General features: G+C 40.9%; 1 protein-coding gene across 2 annotated transcripts; it reads right to left on the bottom strand.

The window, feature by feature from the left end:
* Positions 1 to 1,150: 1,150 nt before the first annotated feature.
* On the bottom strand, positions 1,151 to 16,123 carry LOC112992057 (leukocyte elastase inhibitor-like). 2 transcript variants are annotated; one of them, XM_026114918.2, is made up of 9 exons: positions 16,037 to 16,123; positions 9,825 to 10,006; positions 8,189 to 8,302; positions 7,724 to 7,855; positions 6,760 to 6,877; positions 5,327 to 5,469; positions 2,381 to 2,551; positions 1,959 to 2,246; positions 1,151 to 1,570 (listed from the first exon to the last, which is right to left on the bottom strand). In XM_026114918.2, exons 2-9 carry the CDS (start codon positions 9,990 to 9,992, stop codon positions 1,478 to 1,480), a joined length of 1,227 nt encoding a protein of 408 aa, XP_025970703.2. In that variant the 5' UTR covers positions 9,993 to 10,006; positions 16,037 to 16,123; the 3' UTR covers positions 1,151 to 1,477. The 2 variants fall into 2 exon arrangements, with proteins under 2 accessions (XP_025970703.2, XP_025970701.2); XM_026114916.2 differs by having other exon boundaries at positions 1,151 to 2,246.
* Between the last annotated feature and the right edge of the window lie 2,577 nt (positions 16,124 to 18,700).

The raw sequence follows: 18,700 nt of genomic DNA, 5'->3' as shown, positions 1-18,700 counted from the left end.
CCAGAGCCAGTAGAAAGGCCTGTCTTTATCAGTGCATCTCAGCTCATTAAAATTCTCCCAAACAGTTGCATATTCAGGGTTCAGTTTTCCACATCAGTAATCAGGTTACTACTTCTCTTTGGAAGCATTTGAGAATGTGGGGAGGTTGGCAGAGGTTGGGTTTAAAAAAAAAATGCAGAAAAACTCCTGTAAAAAGAGGGCCCAAATCCTGCCCTCCTACATATGGAATTAGTGTTGTAATCAACTCCCTTTTATAGAGGTGTCTGAGAGAGCAGAATCCCGTCCTGTAGGTGAAGTGATCAATGATCCAAGATCTGCAACACCGATTATCGTCCTGAGCTACAGAAGAGTGAGTCTTCCACAATCACCAGTAGTAGTCATCTTTTCAAAATCTTGCTACCAGTTTGTTTCAGGGAAAATTCTAAGTAAAAGCAGATTCTCAACATGACCATTTCAGTGAACAATTTAGAAATATTGCCCTGAGGAAATATTCTCTCATAAGAATCACTGTCTCTGGTGACATCATCACTGAAAGAAGAATATCCTCTTCCCCTCAAGCATTATACTAATGGTGGTGAATTTGGAGACACTTAGGAGCACAGGGAGAAATCTTATTGCAGAGTAGAAGAATGTGGTGCTGCTAGGACCCTGAGTGTTTGAATAAAAAAATCTGTTCATGTTCACTGATTTTCCTCTCTTCCTGCAGCCTCCTTTCTAGACTTTTGATCTCCTGTTTCTGATGCATGAACTTAGATCCCAGGATCAACTTCTAACCTGTGAGATTAGAATTCAGATTAATCTTCTGCATTACCGTAAGCTTCCTACATGTCTTCCTGCATATTACTCTCTCTCTTCTTCGGCCCTCCAAGAGATAAAAGTAATGACAATTCTTTCTTCCATCTTGTTTGCCTTCAAATCTCTGCAGCAGTTATCATATCGTGTATCTAAGGCATCTGGTAAAATATGGCCTTTCCCTTAAAGAATATTCCTACTTCTATTTTATTATCATACAAAACAATGCTACTAATGAAGACTCACCTAAAAAAAAACAGGACTCTCAAAAGGAGTGCAAGTCACATTCCATCATACTTCCAGTTTGTAAGATGACACTTACCTAGGTTTACATCTAAATAAATAAATAGAGCCAAAGCTGCTTCTAGCATAAAGCTTTTATGTAGCACAGAATAACACAAAGGCAGATCCAGTACACATCACTGGAAAGAAAGTGGTACAGTTTTCAGTTCATATGTATATTTGCTGTAAATAAGTATCTCCTGCTTGGCTGCAACTGTTGCTGTAGAAAAGGGAATTATCAAAGGCAGATCTCCACTGTGCAAAGGATTTGCTACAGCTACAGAATGTGGATAAGCAAAAAGAGTTTTTAAAGCATCTTTCTGTTGATCAGGACCCAGATGGCTAGGAATCATGAAATACAGGGCAGGGTTACTCTGTTTTTACTGGCAGTTACTGAAAACTGTTACAGACAGTTCTCCCCAGACATCAGAGTACCAGCTCCATCTTTGCAGGACCAGGCAGGTGCTGTTCTATGCTTCATGGTTGGGCTGGAGAACTGTAAGAGATATAGAAGCATATATGGGACTTGAGGAAACAGAATGTTCTTCAAATCCAGTGAGATTCAGGCAAAATTTACTCATGGTGTCAAGCCAGATCAAAACCTGCCATTCAAGGAGTGTCCAACTCATGGTTCTAAGCTAAAATGTCTGCAGTGAATTCCTTTGAAATACAAGGTGGCTGTCAAAGGATTAAGAATGCATTGGGGACTATTGCTGATTTTCATCATTTTTCAGTGTTTCTTACAATTCTAGAAAACAGCCTTGATTTTAAGGTGAGCAGAGCTTGCCAAGGAAAAGAATACTATCGGTGGGATTATGCCTAATAAAGAATAAGAAAGGGTGGTCAGCCATAAACACCTCAGTGAAAGGAAGAGATCTCCTTACAATTTCAGCTCCTGTAGCGCCTGCTGCTATGGTGCCTTCCTCATTGACTTCCACATAGGTCTTGTGGACAACCTTTGACAGAAACAGAGTTTTTGAAAATGACATTGCAGAGAGATCAGCTTTTGATTCAAGGAAGACATCAGTCATCCCCATTGCTTGTAAGAACAAGTTGAGGTCAAAGCTGCCTTCAAGCTTAAATCGTGGGAGATACACCTCCACTGTTCCCCCAGACATGTGTTCGGAAGAGGTCCACAGCACTAACTTTTCATAGGTCATTGCCTTTTCAATCTAGAAGATGAAAAAAAGAGCTTAAATTAAGTGGAAGGCTTTGAAAAGTTACAGTCTTTATCCAGCTTTAATTGATTGGTTGTCTAATCAACTTCCATGCCGGTTCAACCACAGTCCATGATATACTGCCTTACCTGTTCCAGCCCATTGGTAGATCCATCAGCCATGTCATCTGGCAGCAGGATAATCATACTCAGTGACTTCTGAACATAAGGGAGTTCAAGGATCTGAGCACCAATCTCCTCAATGTAGCTTAATTTAAACTTGCCTTTCTGATACATCATCTGTACAGGTTTGCTCTCATTCTATTTAAAAGAAAATGATATATTCAGCTAAGCAATACAGCTTTTATATATTTAAGCTTCAGATATAATATCAGTGGTCAGGGTTTGCAGTAGTAATTATTGTTAGGCTAAACTTTTTTTTAATTTTGTTGTTTTTTGTTTATTTTGTTATCTACAGCAACACACAAAGCATCAGCTTTGCCATGCATAAATGAAGAGGACAATATTCTGATAAAACCCAATTTCCCTGTAACTAAATATCTGGTGAAGTGGCTTAATAGTGTTGCACTTCCAAACAGGCTGTTACTTGCTAGATTTGAAAGCCCCTGTGCAGGTGCCAGCAGGCTAGTTTGGACTGGTATAAAGAAGAAATGGCACTGCAAGAATCAAGCTGCTGAGTCTGAGTGTAGGGCCAGACTCTGTACTTCTTCCCTCTTACAGAACCCCATATAACTCTATGGCTTTCTAGGCTAGGACTCCATTTTTATAGTGCTGTATTGAAGAAGAGGATTTGGATTTCACCAAAGTCAGACTGGCCATTTGGCAGCGGCAGCCTACAAAAGTGTTGAAAAGCATATAGCTACTTAAAGAACATTAAGTCATACTTTTCAGTAATAATATAGGTGTTCAGACTTGAAAATGTCCTTTGCTTTCAGTGAGACTACAGTGTTTTCTAACATCTGAACAAGGGATTACAGGTGTGAGCCAGTTCTAACACTATGCAAGGGGAGACTCCTGAAATCGAAGAAACTTGATTCTTTTCTCATTTGAAGGGAATGGCAGTATAAATGCTAGAGCTGCTGTGCAGCCACACAGCTGTTCCCCCAGGCACACAAGCTGCAGTATGCAACACCCCAAATCAAGCAATGGATGAAGATCATGGCCCCTTAGCCTCTCCTCTCCCCCTCCTCTACTCTAGCCAAAAAATTCACCATTGACTTTCAAAGTATAAACAGTAATAACCAGAAAACCAGTTTTAAATGGTGTAAGGGATCACCAGGATTTACTGTAATACAAAACCAGCATGAAGTGTTCAAACTAAATGTAATAACAAGAAAATTAAACAAGCCATTTGGTCTAGCTCATGCTGCCTTTCATTTTCAAGTGATGTCCATAACTGAAGCTACTCGATGTGAACACTACCACTGAAAAGGAGATGATGCTGGGATGTTCCACAGACCAGCCTATATTAAGGATGAAGCAAAATGTTCATGCTATTCAGAAGAATGCAAACTTTCCATAAAAGGAGAAGCAGGGCTATTTCTTTTTCAGTTCCATCAGTTTCATGGAGAGCTGTCACAGATGTTCGGCAACAGCTCATTTGAAAACAGAACTACCAACTTCTGAAAAAAATATTCAAATGCTTCTTTCCTGTTTTCTCATACCCTTTACTGAGTCCATGGCCTATCTTCAGATTAGGTCATGAGCTCCTCAGCCTCCCATGTTTGGTAGTACTTCAGCATGTTTCAGAAGTCAGCTGTTACATGTTTCTCTTTAATCTTCCTCTTTCTTCACAGAGGATAAAGTATTGTTGCCATTGGTGAGTGCCCCTTCTTACAAGATCCCAGCCTATAACAATAGTTACTCAGTAGATGGTATTTCAACACACCATCTTACTGTAGCTTCAGGAAAGTGTGTGAAGAATTCCATTTCAGTTTTTCTTCTTGCTATCATTTACCAAACAGACTGTTATGACAGGAAGCAATACAGGTAAAGAGCGTAATCATAGTCAGGTTTTTTTAGACATGCTCTTCTTGATCTTGTTATCTTGTGTTTTTTGTGATTAGGTTGTTTAAAGCTGTTTAAAGGCTCTAGTTTCAATTTAAAGTTAACTAACTCCTAAAGCAGTGAAAGAAGAATTTTCGTAGATGACATATTTTCAGAGAAATTCCTCCTAGTACTGATTAGCACCTGAAGAAAAATATATGCAACTCCTCTTTATCTCGTAGTTTCTCCTACTGCAGCAGTGCCTTGAATGTTCTCAACTATAGATCATTTTCAATTTCCTTATTATGACAAAAATGTATTCAAAGTCACAAATATAATTAACAAATGTGTCTGTTTCTTACCAGTCTCTTAACAATGCAATGCAACATAATAGCTAGAAATATATATTTTGTGGCCTTTTTCTTCCTTTGATAAATGAAGAACACTTAAAAGAAACTTTTTCCCATACAAAGCTCTGAAACTTAAGATCAGATCTAAATTTGTATTGTTTCTTCTTTTGCTGTGGATGAGAACTAATAGCATATTGGCACAACATATAGAAAGAAGACAAAACTGAATTAAATGAAACCAAATGTTCTTGACTGTCTTTTTTGATAACATCTGTTAGACTTAAATGACACACAGAATACTTGGAGGAATGTGCTTGTTAAAGATTTAACTTTGCAACCCCATTGACAACACCTTAGTGAAATAATGAAGGTGATATCCCTATGGCACAAAAAAGGGCTAAAAAATAAATATATTTAAAGCAAACTTTCAATCTTTCAAATGCTATAAATAAACCAAAATACCCTGTACTCCAATACCAATGTGCTTTCAGTCATCAAAGCAAAATTCTGAGTTATTGCAACTTAGAAGTCTTGTGCATTTTTTCAGTATAGATTATGCTTTTCTGTGAAAACCTTCTATCTTTATCCAGTAGGAGAGAAAGGTTAACTTCCCAATGCAACCACACCTTGTTCACAGGGCACGTGAAATCCCTGGACATTGTGCCTCTGTGTTACGCTTGCTGCAATTTTCACAGTATGTAGAATAAATAATGTTAAGATTTATAGAATGCAGATGTACCTGATTCAGTCTAAAATCTCTCTGTACTGTATTTTTTTCCTCAAACTTGTGTTCCCAAGATGCTTTGAAGTAGATTACATTCACCAGCACCAGCACTGCATGTGAGTCGAGCACACCAGGAGCAAAGAGTTCCGTGATTTTACCTAAAGGAAAATTTCAGAAAGGACAAGTATATGCAAGCTGTTCTTAAGATTCAGGACTGAATCTCAATTACCTGTCTTTGAACCTAGTTTGGGGAAAACTTAAAAATCCAATTCTTTTTTTATTCAAAGAACAGGGACAGTATAGGCAACTAAATGGTAAATTCTTCTATGCCGCTACCAGCCTGGCAACAGCCTGTTTTAGAGGGGAAGATGGTGTTGCTGAACTGGCCGTCAGTGATGATACATATGTGCTGGGTGACATTCACCACTGGGGAAGGAGCCAGCACCGTTAACCACATCCTTCTGTTTACATGAGGGCATCTTTCAGCTTACACTGAATGCAGCGGTTAATAGGCCGTGGAGGTTCTGACTTTCATCATGGAGACTGAAACAGGAGTTAACAGGTCCACAGACCTTGTGCAGGTACCCAGAGCAACAATTGCTCCTAGCACTGTGCAAGATGGCTCCTGAATTCTGGGCCCTCTTCCCGGGAGCCAGCTGAGTTTAGCAGCTCTTTCCCACACCACTCACAGGCTGCTCTGTCAGTACAAGCATGGATCTGGTCAGGCAATGGGCAACTTAGAAATTACAGAAGGCTGAAAATCTCTTTACCTGTCCCCCAATAAGTTCCATTTTATGTTCAGACAGAAGATGTAGAAAATTATCATCCAAATGATTCTTCAGCTTTGGCAAAACTAGAGGAAAGTGGCATGATAACATGATAGAGCAAACACGATAATGTTTACCCTAATCAGCAAGAGCCTATGGCCTCTACCAGCTTGTTAAGGGGAGGAGCTGGTTGTCTCTTACTTGTGATAGTGCATCTTGCTAGCTGCCACATCCTTCATCTTTGTGGGTATTGCTCTATATGTAACCAGGTTCTTGGTCATCTTCCCTCCATCACAGGCTTTTCCCAGTCTCACAGTGATGCTCACAGCTTCCATCCTCTGGTGTTCTGTACCAGGTATTTGTGGAAGCAGTGGCTATTTGCAGAAGCAAATGAAGGCATGTGAGACTCTGTTCAGGCCTTACAGGTTTTATTGTGGGTATCATGCCAGACATAAAGATAGGAATATCAAAGTACTTGACAACAAATATAGAAATAGTTTAGGTGATAACTTACTCTAATATTTCAATTATGAACGGGAAAATAAAGTCTTTAAAGGATACAAGATTGAATGCTCAGAAAAGGGAACAAATCTTTGCTTTAATACTCTGGAATTTGTTTTGTTGAAGCAGTGGGAGAAGGCAATGATAATCTGGCTATGGTTTTCTTTTGTTTTGTATTACCTTGTGTCTCACTTTCAACCCAAGAGTTAATTTTTTCTCTGGCTGCTTCAAGAGCATTTTGAAAATCAACTGTTTGCAGTATTGCTCCATATAGTTCCTTAGCACACATTAAATATTGCTGTAAAGTAAAATAAAGATTATGAATTTAGTGTATTCTGCAAAACAGTTATTCCCTTTCAAATAAATCAGTCATTCAGAACTATTTTGGAAATGATGAGGGTCTTATTGGCTGCTTAAGGTAGAATGTGGCATTGGAAACATCAACTATCAGAAGTTTATTCAGAGTCTTTGAAGAAGAGCTAATTACTGTATTGCATAAGCCAAAAGAAGTAAATAAAAAGAAAGCTACAAGAAATAGTCTTTCCATGGAGAACTGCATAGCTGAGGTCCAGATAAGAATGAAAAAACAGATAAGATGCAAGCGTTTTTAAGTATCCAAATCATTCAACACAAAAATAACTGATAGCGAAGTGAAGGTGTAACTGGCAAGATATCCATGCTATTAGAGTCTAGAGACAGCTCTTGCATTCAGTAAAACCAGAATAAGAAGTTCAGCCCAGAAGTCCTACACAGGAAGCTATGTAATAACTCACATGATAAACCCCCTCTAAGTTTCCCGCTGCCCCAGCCATACCACTTGCAAGCCCATAAGTAGCTCATAGGCAGCTTGAGTAGGCCAGTTTTGCTTGCAGTCACACCTCTTGCTTAGTGTAGGCATATACCAAAAGGGAAAAGTCTCCTGCACTGTCTTTGCCCTATAACCATTGCTCTCCCCAATGGTTTATTTTTAAACTAATGAATTGAAAGCTGATACCTTGTCTTGTTCCCACCAGCCCAAGGAGATAGGCCTACAAGAAGGATAGCAAGTGCTCCAAAACATGCATGAGGGGATAACAGTGAGGCTTGCAGTCACAGGAGAGCTTGAGGTCACAGCCGCAGCAGTTACCAGGTAAGACTAACTTACCTGCCGGAATTCAAATTCCTGTTGCACAAACAGATTGTTGGCCAGGCTCAAAATATATCTTTTGTCAAGGTTTTGTAGTTGTAGAAGCAGTGCATGGAACTCTTCATGGTGAGTTCCCCCATCCGTGCTACCCTATGAATATTACAAGCAGAAAAATTATAAAGAGCCTTCAATCCTTTGGTTGTTACTTTGTATCCTAGTTAAATTACATTTACTAATTTTTAAATCCAGCTAGTCTAGGCTTTGTAGCCTGATCTTCCTTCAGACAAGGGCCAAGTCTTCCCCAAAGTTAATACCAAAGCTTCTCATGCCTTATACCAAGCATTTCCCCATGGATCATAGATGGAGTCTGTGTGTGTGAGCATGACTCCCTCCAGTGGCTCCATGTCTCCAGTGCTGTATAACCCTGGTTACCTACCCTGCAGGGGAGAAAAGGCTCCTGTACTACCTAATACAAGCACATACCAGTGAGAAGTAAGGCTGTCTTTCCTGGCTTTGATCCAGCTCGATTTCTGGAGCTGTGGTCTCAGGAGTGGATCCAAGGCTCATTCTTCCTGTAGCTTTCCTCAAATGAAGCACCTGCAGTTGAAGATGTCAGATTATGGCAATTGTAAATGGGATGAAAGACTTTTCCTTATTTAAAAGATTTGATATACTGTCCTGGAAAAATGGCCAAGATCTTTAAAAGACTTTTTTTTAACTTCAGTCAGGCTGAAAAGTCAAACTTGAAAATATTCATATACTCATGTTCAAATTTTCATTTATACATTAGGGAAGCAAGGAGAACTTAGATTTAATCCCCCCAAACACTAGTCTGCACTAACTCAAAATGCTTACATTTGATTTGCATTTTTATTGGTACAGTTAACTTAAATTCCAAAATGAAATGTTGCCTCAGGCAAAGAGAAATAAATGTTTTGCTTTGAAAACATGAGAATTGGCCTTTGGCGATAATTCTTAATCTTTGTTTCAGCTCAGGAAATGGATCAAAACCACAGTGCTTTTAATAGAAATCAGTGCTTGTTTCTAATGTGCAAACACTGTGCTGAATAATTTCCACCAGCTTCTCTGTAACAATAATTTTGAAGAATACAAACTGTTAATCTTTCTGTTGGCAAGACTGGATTCCCACCACTTTCCTAAACTACGCAAGAGTCCCTGGGAATCTCATAAGGAAGACACAACTGAGGGTAACCCAGGAGTCAGACTGTGTATGCAGATAGGATATCATGAATGAAGAGCTACCAGCACTTAGCCAGAGCCACTGTGAGTGAATCTTACATTTTTTATTTCCCTAGTAGAAAAATTGCTCCTTATCTTTTTCTGGAGAGCTCTAGGACAGTATATAGAGCAGAAATTTGAAAAGATTAAGGACAGGAAGGATAAAGCTGAGAGGACTGAGTGTGAGACTGCAATGACCATTTCGTGTGTGAACACTCTTGATCTGCAATGACAGTGAAGGTTTCCCAGCTACTGACAAGAACCTATACCATAAGATCGTTGCTCTTTCACTGTTCATGGGAATATAAAATAAGATCATAGAAAGAAAAATTTTCACTAGTGTGCAACACAGGCCTGGTGCTCAGAGGGGTGGCTTTTTGCACCCCACTCTGCCCCCTGGCTCTCCAGGAGCTCTGCTTGTGAGACATTTTGACACTTGAATGTCATAAGATGATAAATGAGCTAACACTCCCTGCCATTCAGATGCAAACATTTCAGGTTTCTGCATCTCTCCCCACTACCTACCCACATTTTCAGGATTCCCATTGCAACCATAAGAGAAAAACCTGACTTCTGTTTTGAAACAAAGTCTGATATTCTGGCAGCAGGCTGGGGGAATGCCAGAGTGCCCTGTGTATCACCTACCATCACTCAGCTCTTGCTCCACATTCTTGAGTCTGAATGGGGGCATGAGGCAACTAATGCAAGCAGATGACAAGGATGATAACACAGCAAGACAAGCTTTAAAGGCAGCACTTGTTTTTGTATTCAGGCCTATTTCCTACACATGTTGCACACATGTTGTGCTATGATGCTCAACACTTGCTTTAAGGGAACAGCAAGCTATGTGGAGGCATCTCCACATTTCATTAATACTTACTTTTTCTATCTGAGCAGCACTGTTGTGCTTTGCACCCAACTCGACCAGGGCCAGGGCAATAGAGATGCTCATCGGAGAGAAGATGATATTCATGCCCTCTGCATTTTTGTTGTACTCTTTATAAAGGTCAAGGCAGAACTCATTAATCGGTCTAGAAATGGAGGCCATGGTGAAGACAGCAGCTAAATGGGAACAAAAAAGAAAAAACAAGAGATGTAATACAGCTCATTGCCTACTGAGGTCACACTGAGAACTTGTATGTTGAATTCCTCAGAAAGGACTATTTTTCTGTCTTACCCCGTAGTGTATCTTAATTCTTCTGTATGAGAGAGGTCATGGTATTGAAATCAGAAAACTGTGGATTAACATTTTTCTTCTCCAGACTGTATTAGGACATAGTGGTTTGACATTTACGGTTACACCAAGTCTCTCCTCTTATAACAATGTATGATTAGTCACAGGGTAACAAATTACACAGGCATATAACCATGTCTGGTAACCAGAGCTCTGGTCTGAGGGATTCAAATGATAGACCTATAAGAAATAAAATCACTACCAATTAAATGTTTTTGTATATGAAAAAAAGGTTCATTAACAGGTGTAGAGACTGTGCTACAAATGGAGACATGAACAGTTTGCAATATTCTTTTTCTCTCCTCTTGTGTCTTCCAGGAGCCACAGATTCAGGGAGGATAAACAACTGTGTTTCCAAGCGAAGTAGTACCTCAACAGCCCTGAAAAGAAGGCTGTAGGTTCCTGTTTGGTGATATGATAACAAGATCTGTGTGACTGTTTTTTTCCTATGCTAGACATATCACAGTCTGATACCTTTTCCATGGGTTGTTTATGTTAAATCCACTCTGTTAAAGACCAGTTCGAGACCAAGTTCTAGTTCAGTCCTTGCAAGTAGGAAGCCATGTGAAGAAAAGTTTTTAGAAAGTCCTTACCTGTCCCTTAGGAGAGGGATCACAAAGCTGTTATATGGATACCACTGGGAACACATGAGCTTTTTGGAAATGTTATACCAGAAAAAAAAAAACCAAAAAGCAAAAAACAAATCACTTTCTGTGTCAGATAAATGGTGTCTTGGACAGCACACCAGAAAAACGCCAAAAAAACAAAGCACAGAGTTTTGCCTGCTTGCAGACATCGAGACAAATAGCTCTGGCCTGTGTGTTGCAATGATCATTTATTTAGGAGTAAATACACAGCCACGGTAGAGAAGGCCCATGTGTCTCCCGCAGCACAGATCTGGCTAGCTCTAGCTTTCAGCCCACATGAGGACACACTTCAGCCAGTTTCATAGCAGACTCCCAGAGCTCCTCTCAACTGAAAAGATGAGTGAGTGCATGGCCAGGTTCATTCACACTGCCCGCAGAAAGCAGTGGCACAAAAGGCACCCTTTCTCAGCCCCATGCAGCCCTGTAGCTACAGCCCACAAGGCAGCATTATGTGAGGAGTCTGTGTCACCAGAAGGCTATGGGTGGGGAGAGGCTGGTGGGATCCAGTAAATCAAAGCTGAACTCTAGGACTTTACATCAGCAGAGCCCTTTTATGGCTAGCTGGTGTCCAGCAGCCCTTTTGAAAGGGGTCTAGAGCCACTGAGGAGCTGGAGGCTTTCCTGGGAAGGAGGCTGCCTGGCTTCGGGGACTCCCATCCCCTCCCAGCCAATTTTTCCTGATGCCCCCACTCTCCCGCTGAGGTCCTGGATCTTCGACCACAGTCATGGAGCTCTCCCCTCACAGTGAGCCTGCCCTTCACAGATTTTTCTTTACTCCACGATCTACTCAAAATGGCACATGTTTTCCTCAAAGATGCAGAGCACATGCTGCCTCTCACTCAGCCATGAGCCAGACATGAACTGTGCATTTGCAACTGGGGCACAGGCACCAGAAGAAGTTACCATGGCATAACCAGTTACTGTGGCTTAGCTGAGATACAGCAATTACCTGTGTGAACAATCTTAGCCTGCAGCAAGTGCCTGATAATTAATGGAAATGAACTCGGCACACAAGAAAATAGCCTTAGGCTAAGTCGCATTACCCCACTGGCTTGGAAGAGCTGAAAAGTCAAGTTGCTGAATGTATGAAAGTGCCAAGTGTGGTAAATGCAGATGTTTCTTGTCATTTGACTGTCTTGAAGGGCACAGCAGTAATCGCCGCTTGATCATCTTTCTAGCTGATGATCTGGGGAAAGAACCTGTGATGTTGAAATCAAAAGTTCATATTTGTTTTGTACTGAGGCATTTCTTTTACTCTGAAGTCCAGAAATACTTCATATGAAGACTTAACATAAATGAACAAAACAAACAAATTAAAGATGAGTTATATCTCATTAAGTCTGAAAACAGCTGTTCTGGAATAATAGCTCTGTTTATGTCTCTGTATGAAATGCTATTTTCATTTTCCTTTTATTAAGGCAATCACCTTACCACAAGAATAAGACATTGCACTAAATAATCATTTTTCTTTGCTTCCACCTTCATTAAGATTTACAGCTTTCCATAACTTTCTGAAAACATAACTCAGCACCACTTTAGTGCTGAAGTTTGTATTGCTCCACTTTCACAGACTGTGAAAGGCATAAAATGGATCTGTGAAGCTCATTTACTGTGAATGTAGGTCATGAGGCATACTGTAGGTGTGTCTAGATCTCAAAAGACGTCAAGGAGAAAAAAAGAGTTAAGAAACTTCCTCAGCAAGAAGGAGGCATCTCCACCTTGCCCTGCAGGGATAGAACTGACTGCCAAGCATTGAGGGAGTGCCTAGGACCCAAAACAAGTTTTAAAAGGGAGAGTCTGGAGCACAGAGGTGCCATTCCTTTAGAAAAGAAGCAGACTGTCCTCTGAGTGACATGCAGGTGCAAACCTTGCAGCCAACTCTGCGGCTTTGTGAGTTCGAACTAGTTAGACGGCTGCCTTAGAAATCCAAAGCTACAGTGGAAGGAAGGGACATGCGGGTTGGAGGAGGAACTTTCTTACTGGAGAGAGAAAGGATTTAGCAAACTTTCTTAGCCTAACTTTGGGGCCAGAAATTTATAAATAATTGTGTATCAGAAAGGTGTGTGCATAATCTGTGTAAGCATTCAGCAGGGAGAATTTTACTGTTATTGTGAGGGCAGTGGAGTTTGGAGAACACTTAGATGCTAGAGAACAAATTGAAATATTACTTTTAAAAGATCCTGGAGTGGAAACAACAGCAAATAAGATCAAAAGAAGTGTTTATGAAAGGTCATAGGGGCCATTTTGCACTAGCCAAAATATTTGCATAGAACATTAGCAATAGTGCTGAGATAGCAAGGAGAGCTGTGGCTTTATAGCTGTGGAAGTGAGATTCATCATGGTTCAGTAGCTTTAACAAAGTCTGGTGAATGGAAATTGCTGGTGCTGGTATATGTGAGAAGAGGAAGAAGATATCCAGGAAAAGAGCTTCCTTCAGAAGAAACCACATAGCAGAAACCTTTTAAAGGTGACAAACTTATTCCATGGCTCAGTGAAACAGAGAATATTCCTCTTCTGTAACTATTCATGTTCAGTTGTATCTTTACAGTTCGTTTTAGCCTAGAGGTAGATGAAATTGAGGCAAAAACTCTCAAAGAATAGAAAGCTGTCCTCAAAGCTATCATAAACAATAGGAGTAATAGATTGTATTATGCAGTCAAGAGGAGGAGGGATTAAATAATGCGCAGATCCTAGGAGAGCTGCAGCCTTCTTTTTGAATGTAATTTCATATTTAATAAAAGGTAAAACAAGAAGGAACCTGTTTTCTCTGATGCCTCACAATAATTCATATTGCATAAGATTTTTTTATTCAGTCTGCCTCCCGTTAATACACATTTCTTTCTCATAAACAAAGGAAGAGGGAATTGGCAATGACATATGCCTATCCTAGAAAAGGATCACATGACAGAAAATACAGTCTCTTCACATTAAAAATCTACGATGGGATGAAGTGACTTTTTATTTTTCATGGCTATTCATACAAAAAGACATTTTCCAATGTGCCTGTGCTGATTTAGAATGAAAAGAGAAAATAGCACAAATGCAAAACATAATTTCCCACAGCACAGAAATTCTAATAATTCCCATGTGATGCAAAACATTTCCAAAGTAACATGTTTTAAATTAAAAACCAATACGTTTTCATACAAAATAATTTTGAAGGGAAATGTTTTCAAGTTTGTTTTCCAAAAAATCTGGCCTCTTAGGATGCTGCTTTTATGATGGAAAGGGCTCTTCTGGCTGTTTCTACTATTTTGCATCAATACCTTCAGGATGTGTCTTGCAGAGTCTAGTTGGAGGCCTGTAGCTAGCGGTGTCCCCAGGGGTCAACACTGGGTCCAGTATTGTTCAACTTATTCATCAGCGACCTGGAGGAAGGGACAGAGTGCACCCACCCTCAGCAAGGCTGATGATGATACAAAGCTGGGAGGAGTGGCTGATACCCCAGAGGGCTGTGCTGCCATTCAGAGGGACTTTGACAGGCTGGAGAGACGGGCAGAGAGGAAACTCATGAAGTTCAACAAAGGCAAGTTCGGAGTCCTTCACCTGGGAGGAATAACCTCATGCACCAGGACGGACTGGGGGCTGACCTGCTGGAAAGCAGCCCTGCGGAGAAGGACCTGGGAGTCCTGGTGGACAACAAGTTGACCATGAGTCAGCAATGTGCCCTTGTGGCCAAGAAGGCCAATGGTATCCTGGGCTGCATTAGGAAGAGTGTTGCCAGCAGGTCGAGGGAGGTGATCCTCCCCCTCTACTCAGCCCTGGTGAGGCCACATCTGAAGTAGTGTGTCCAGTTCCGGGCTCCCCAATACAAGAGAGACATGGCACTGCTGGAGAGTCCAGCGTAGGGCTACAAAGATGATGAAGGGACTGGAGCATCTCTCCTATGAGGAAAAGCTGAGAGAGCTGGTCTTGTTCAGCTTGCAGAAGAGAAGACTGAGGGGGGATCTTATCAATGTCTGCAAGTATCTGAAGGGAGGATGTAAAGAGGATGGGGTCAGACTCTTCTCAGTGGTGCCCAGAGATAGGACAAGAGGCAGCAGGCACAAACTGAAACACAGGAAGTTCCATCTGAATATGAGGAAAAACTTTACTGTGACAGTGACTGAGCCCTGGCACAGGTTGCTCAGAGAGGTTGTAGAGTCTCCATCCTTGGAGATATTCAAAACTCGCCTGGACAGGGTCCTGGGTGACGTGCTCTAGGTGACCCTGCTTGAGCAGGGAGGGTTGGACTAGATGATCTCCAGAGGTCCCTTCCAACCTCAACTATTCTGTGATTCTGTGATTCTGTGACATTTTCTACTACTTTCTAGGACAGTTATTCCTGCATAAATAACCAAGGATGTTCATTGTCCTGTTATGGGCTATATACTGGCAAGTTATTTGTTATACCTCTGTGTAGTTGTATAGGCTTCTTAGCAAGCTTTAAACATTGCTGCCAAATCCAAGAGCTGACGTGTTTATAGTGAAGACTAGCTTCCCCTAACAAAACAAATTATGAAGTATACTCCACCCTCCTTATTTCACAAAGTCATTTTTTATGAACATAAACAATCCTGGCTGCAGGGATCAGGATACATGGAAAAAGACCAAGTATCCAGTCAAAAAACTGCAAGCCCTTTCTCTGGTCTAGTGAGCATTTCAAGGGGTTTTTTTTGTTTGTTTGTTTTTTTTCCTGCATCATGAAAACCTGTTAAAGGCAAATTAACCTGTATATCCCACTTTTTGTGTGACTTTGCCTGTGTCATCACACCATCACTTCATGTGAAGCCCACTTCTACCAGAGTGGGTAGAGATGCTCTGAAACAGCCTGTCCTTCAGCCCTTCTGGAGGCATAGGCAGAAAAGCATCGACTTTCTGGTATAAGCCACTGAGCTGATCTGTGCTGTGACAAAGAGCTTTCTGAATGGGCAGAGAGGCCCTGCAGAAATTTCAGATTCAAAAGTCTGTGAGATTTAGGCAGATATCTTTAGATTTGTACCTCTGGGCATGTGTTCCTAAATTCCCATCCAAGTCCCACTGAAGACCAGCGCTCTTTGTGTTAGCTCTTAAGTCATCTAATTTTTAACAGTGGTTTTTGCTGCCTGCAGCCCATAAAAAAATCTCCCTCTCTTGCCCATGTGTAAGCATGATGTTTCCTTTAACAATCTGTGGACTCCTTTGGATCTGTCAAAAAAATTCACAAGTTATTTTTGAAAAAAGAATTGTTTACCTTCTTGCCTGAAGAGGTTAAAGGAAGAGCACGACAGCTGAGCTCCGGAGCACGTTCTCGGGAATACCGTATTATAAAAATCTCCCACTCTTTTGTGGGAAAGTTCAGCCTTTAACAAACTGCTGATGACAGCATTATGTTATAATTTAATGCAAATGCCATCAACATGTAGTTTCTTGCAGAACATAGGGGAAACCTGTATCCAGCAATATGCTAATAGCATTTCTCTCAAAGCTGCCAAACAAGTTTGGCAGGCTAAATCTATTGGCAACATCTCCTGCTTGTAATGCCAAGTTACCCTCATCCAGAAAACTGGGCTTTAATCCTGAAGATCCATAGCTGTACTGCTGTGTGTAGTCCCTTTTGCACTTGGTGGGGTTTGGCCTGGACACAGGAGTGTGCAGGGTTCATCCTAGGATTCAGAGAAGCCTTGTTCAAAGCTGAGCTTGCTTGCAGTGGTAGAAGAAATGAATGGGAACATGTGAGTTTCTATATTGCCTACAGCCATTTCTCTCTGTTGGATAAGGAATAAACTTTATGTGTATGGAAGGATTTTAATTAGAGAGGGAAAAAATATTTCCTTGAACTGTAACAGGAATACCCAGCCAGGGGGTATTCTTTTAAACATTTGGAATTAACAATAAAAGGAGACCAAGAGTAGCTGATCACATAGGTTATGCCCCCAACATGCAGTGTGGTAGAAGTAAAGAGCTGGGAAGCATGAAGATGCACCAACACAGTATTTCACACCCTTGATCAGCTCTACTGAGTTCAGGTGCAACAAGGGGTTATTGTAGCTGAACTCAGTGGTCAAGAGACCTCTTGGCCTGTATTTGGCTTTGCAGCCTTGAATACTGTCCGTCTTTCTTTTCTTATACACTTATTTCTTCCTGTTAAGCATAAAACTGGCTTTGGGTTCATGGGATGTTTATGATATTGCTCATGGTGAGGGAAGAAAAAAGAAGGTGTCCCAGTATCATCTTGCCCTTCCCACACTTCCTTTCCAGGTGCAGGGCTGAAGCCAGCCCTACTCTGTCCCTTTGGTCCAGCTCTCACCAGCTTAGTTGTTCCTCTGTTTCTCTGCCAGCATGTCAGTCCAATTACCAAGGCTCTATTTTTCCTTCCTGTATACTTACTCTATGTCCTTAGTCTAATTCCTTCTTCCCTCTTCCTTATTCCTTATTCTTCCTTATTCCCTCTCTCTTTTTATCTTGTATTTTTCCTAATTTGGTTTGCATTTTCTTTCTATGTTCCCATTTCTTTGGCTTCCATTCTTCATCTAGCACTTGTATTTCTTTCTTCACACTGCCTTCCCTCTCCCTCCTCCATGTGTCTTCTCTTCTCCTGACTTTATGAGTCCTAGCTTTTTTTTCAGTAACAGCCTAAGTATTTTTGAGTAGCTCTTTCAGGACTTTCCTCCTTCTTCCAATGGCCATGTTTTGTCCCTTTCTGTTAACACTGTTCCTCCATTAATTTGTCTTACTTGCTCTGTAAATATATTCCCTCAGAACTCCCTTACCATCTTTATAAATGCTTTGCTTCAGGAAATACCCATGTATGTGCAAATTCTGTCTTTTCTTGGCACTTAGGATGGTATGTGCAGGGTTCAATACTGCACTGCTTTTCCGGTGGGGCAACTGGCTGTACATAATATTTTGCAAGTTTCAGAACCACCCTGCTTCTTTCCTATATACAATTTTTGCTATCACAACACACTGAGATGTATCACATCTATTCTACAAAATGTTGGGAGCAGGAAGTGGGCACTGATTGTGCAGTGAGCAAGTGATTAGTTCACTAGACACAAAAAACTGTAGTTTGCAATTGTCTACAAAAAACAGACATGGCTTTCTTTTTTTCCATCAGGCCAGGTGGAAGGTGAAGTGGAGCAGTTTGGCAATCTCAGCAAGTTCTCAGCTATGCTCACTTTCTCCACTGTAGGCACCATCTTTCAGCATATAAGTGTTCCTATACACAAGCTCCCACACACATTTTCCCATGTCCTCCCATGGTAGTTCCCGCTTAAGGCCCAGAGGCCAGAATGGGTGGGACTGTAACAGTAGACTATAATAGCATTTCTCATACCAGCAGGAACCTTACTGATACTTTCCTGTCACACACTGCAAGATTAATGGGTTTCATACTAGGACTTCTAAATTTCCACAGGACCAGAAGGGCAATGGAACTGGTACACTTGAGACCAGTTTCTGAACAACATGAAGATTACAGCATAGCCTCCCTTTTTGGCTATATGAATATACTAAAAGCACAGGAGTGTGATCAGCTGGTTCCAGGGACTCACATAGATGGATTATACTACAACTTCACCTGCAGCTGCACCCTCTGGTCCACCACAGGCTATTTGGCCCCCAGTTTATGTCCTAGCACATCTGGTTTCCTTCCACACTTTTCTCCTTAAGACCAGATTATAGCATAAGCCTAATATCTTACCTGAACTCATTTACTACACCTTAGAGCATTAAATAGTATAAGATAACATTAGAAATATCTTTAATTCATTATAGTTAGCAGTTTAACAAAGCATGGTTAAATGTTAGTTAGTCTAGGCCAGGCTGGGCTTCCTAACAGGAAATAAGAAATATTGACAAAGTATACTGTCAGAGAGAAGAGGCAGAAGTGAAAAGCGAACCAGAACTTTCCATG

The sequence above is a fragment of the Dromaius novaehollandiae genome, chromosome 2 (assembly GCF_036370855.1).
Source record: "Dromaius novaehollandiae isolate bDroNov1 chromosome 2, bDroNov1.hap1, whole genome shotgun sequence".
Lineage (NCBI taxonomy): Eukaryota > Metazoa > Chordata > Aves > Casuariiformes > Dromaiidae > Dromaius > Dromaius novaehollandiae.
This window is presented reverse-complemented; position numbering and strand designations above follow the sequence as displayed.

Excerpts from the sequence above, each read along its gene's own strand:
- LOC112992057 (XM_026114916.2), bottom strand. The coding sequence starts at position 9,992 with ATGGCCTCCATTTCTAGACCGATTAATGAGTTCTGCCTTGACCTTTAT. Across the intron at positions 7,856-8,188 it reads GACAGCCTTACTTCTCACTG|GGTAGCACGGATGGGGGAAC; the intron begins GTATGTGCTTGT and ends TAATATTCATAG. Across the intron at positions 2,247-2,380 it reads CTACCAATGGGCTGGAACAG|ATTGAAAAGGCAATGACCTA; the intron begins GTAAGGCAGTAT and ends TTCATCTTCTAG.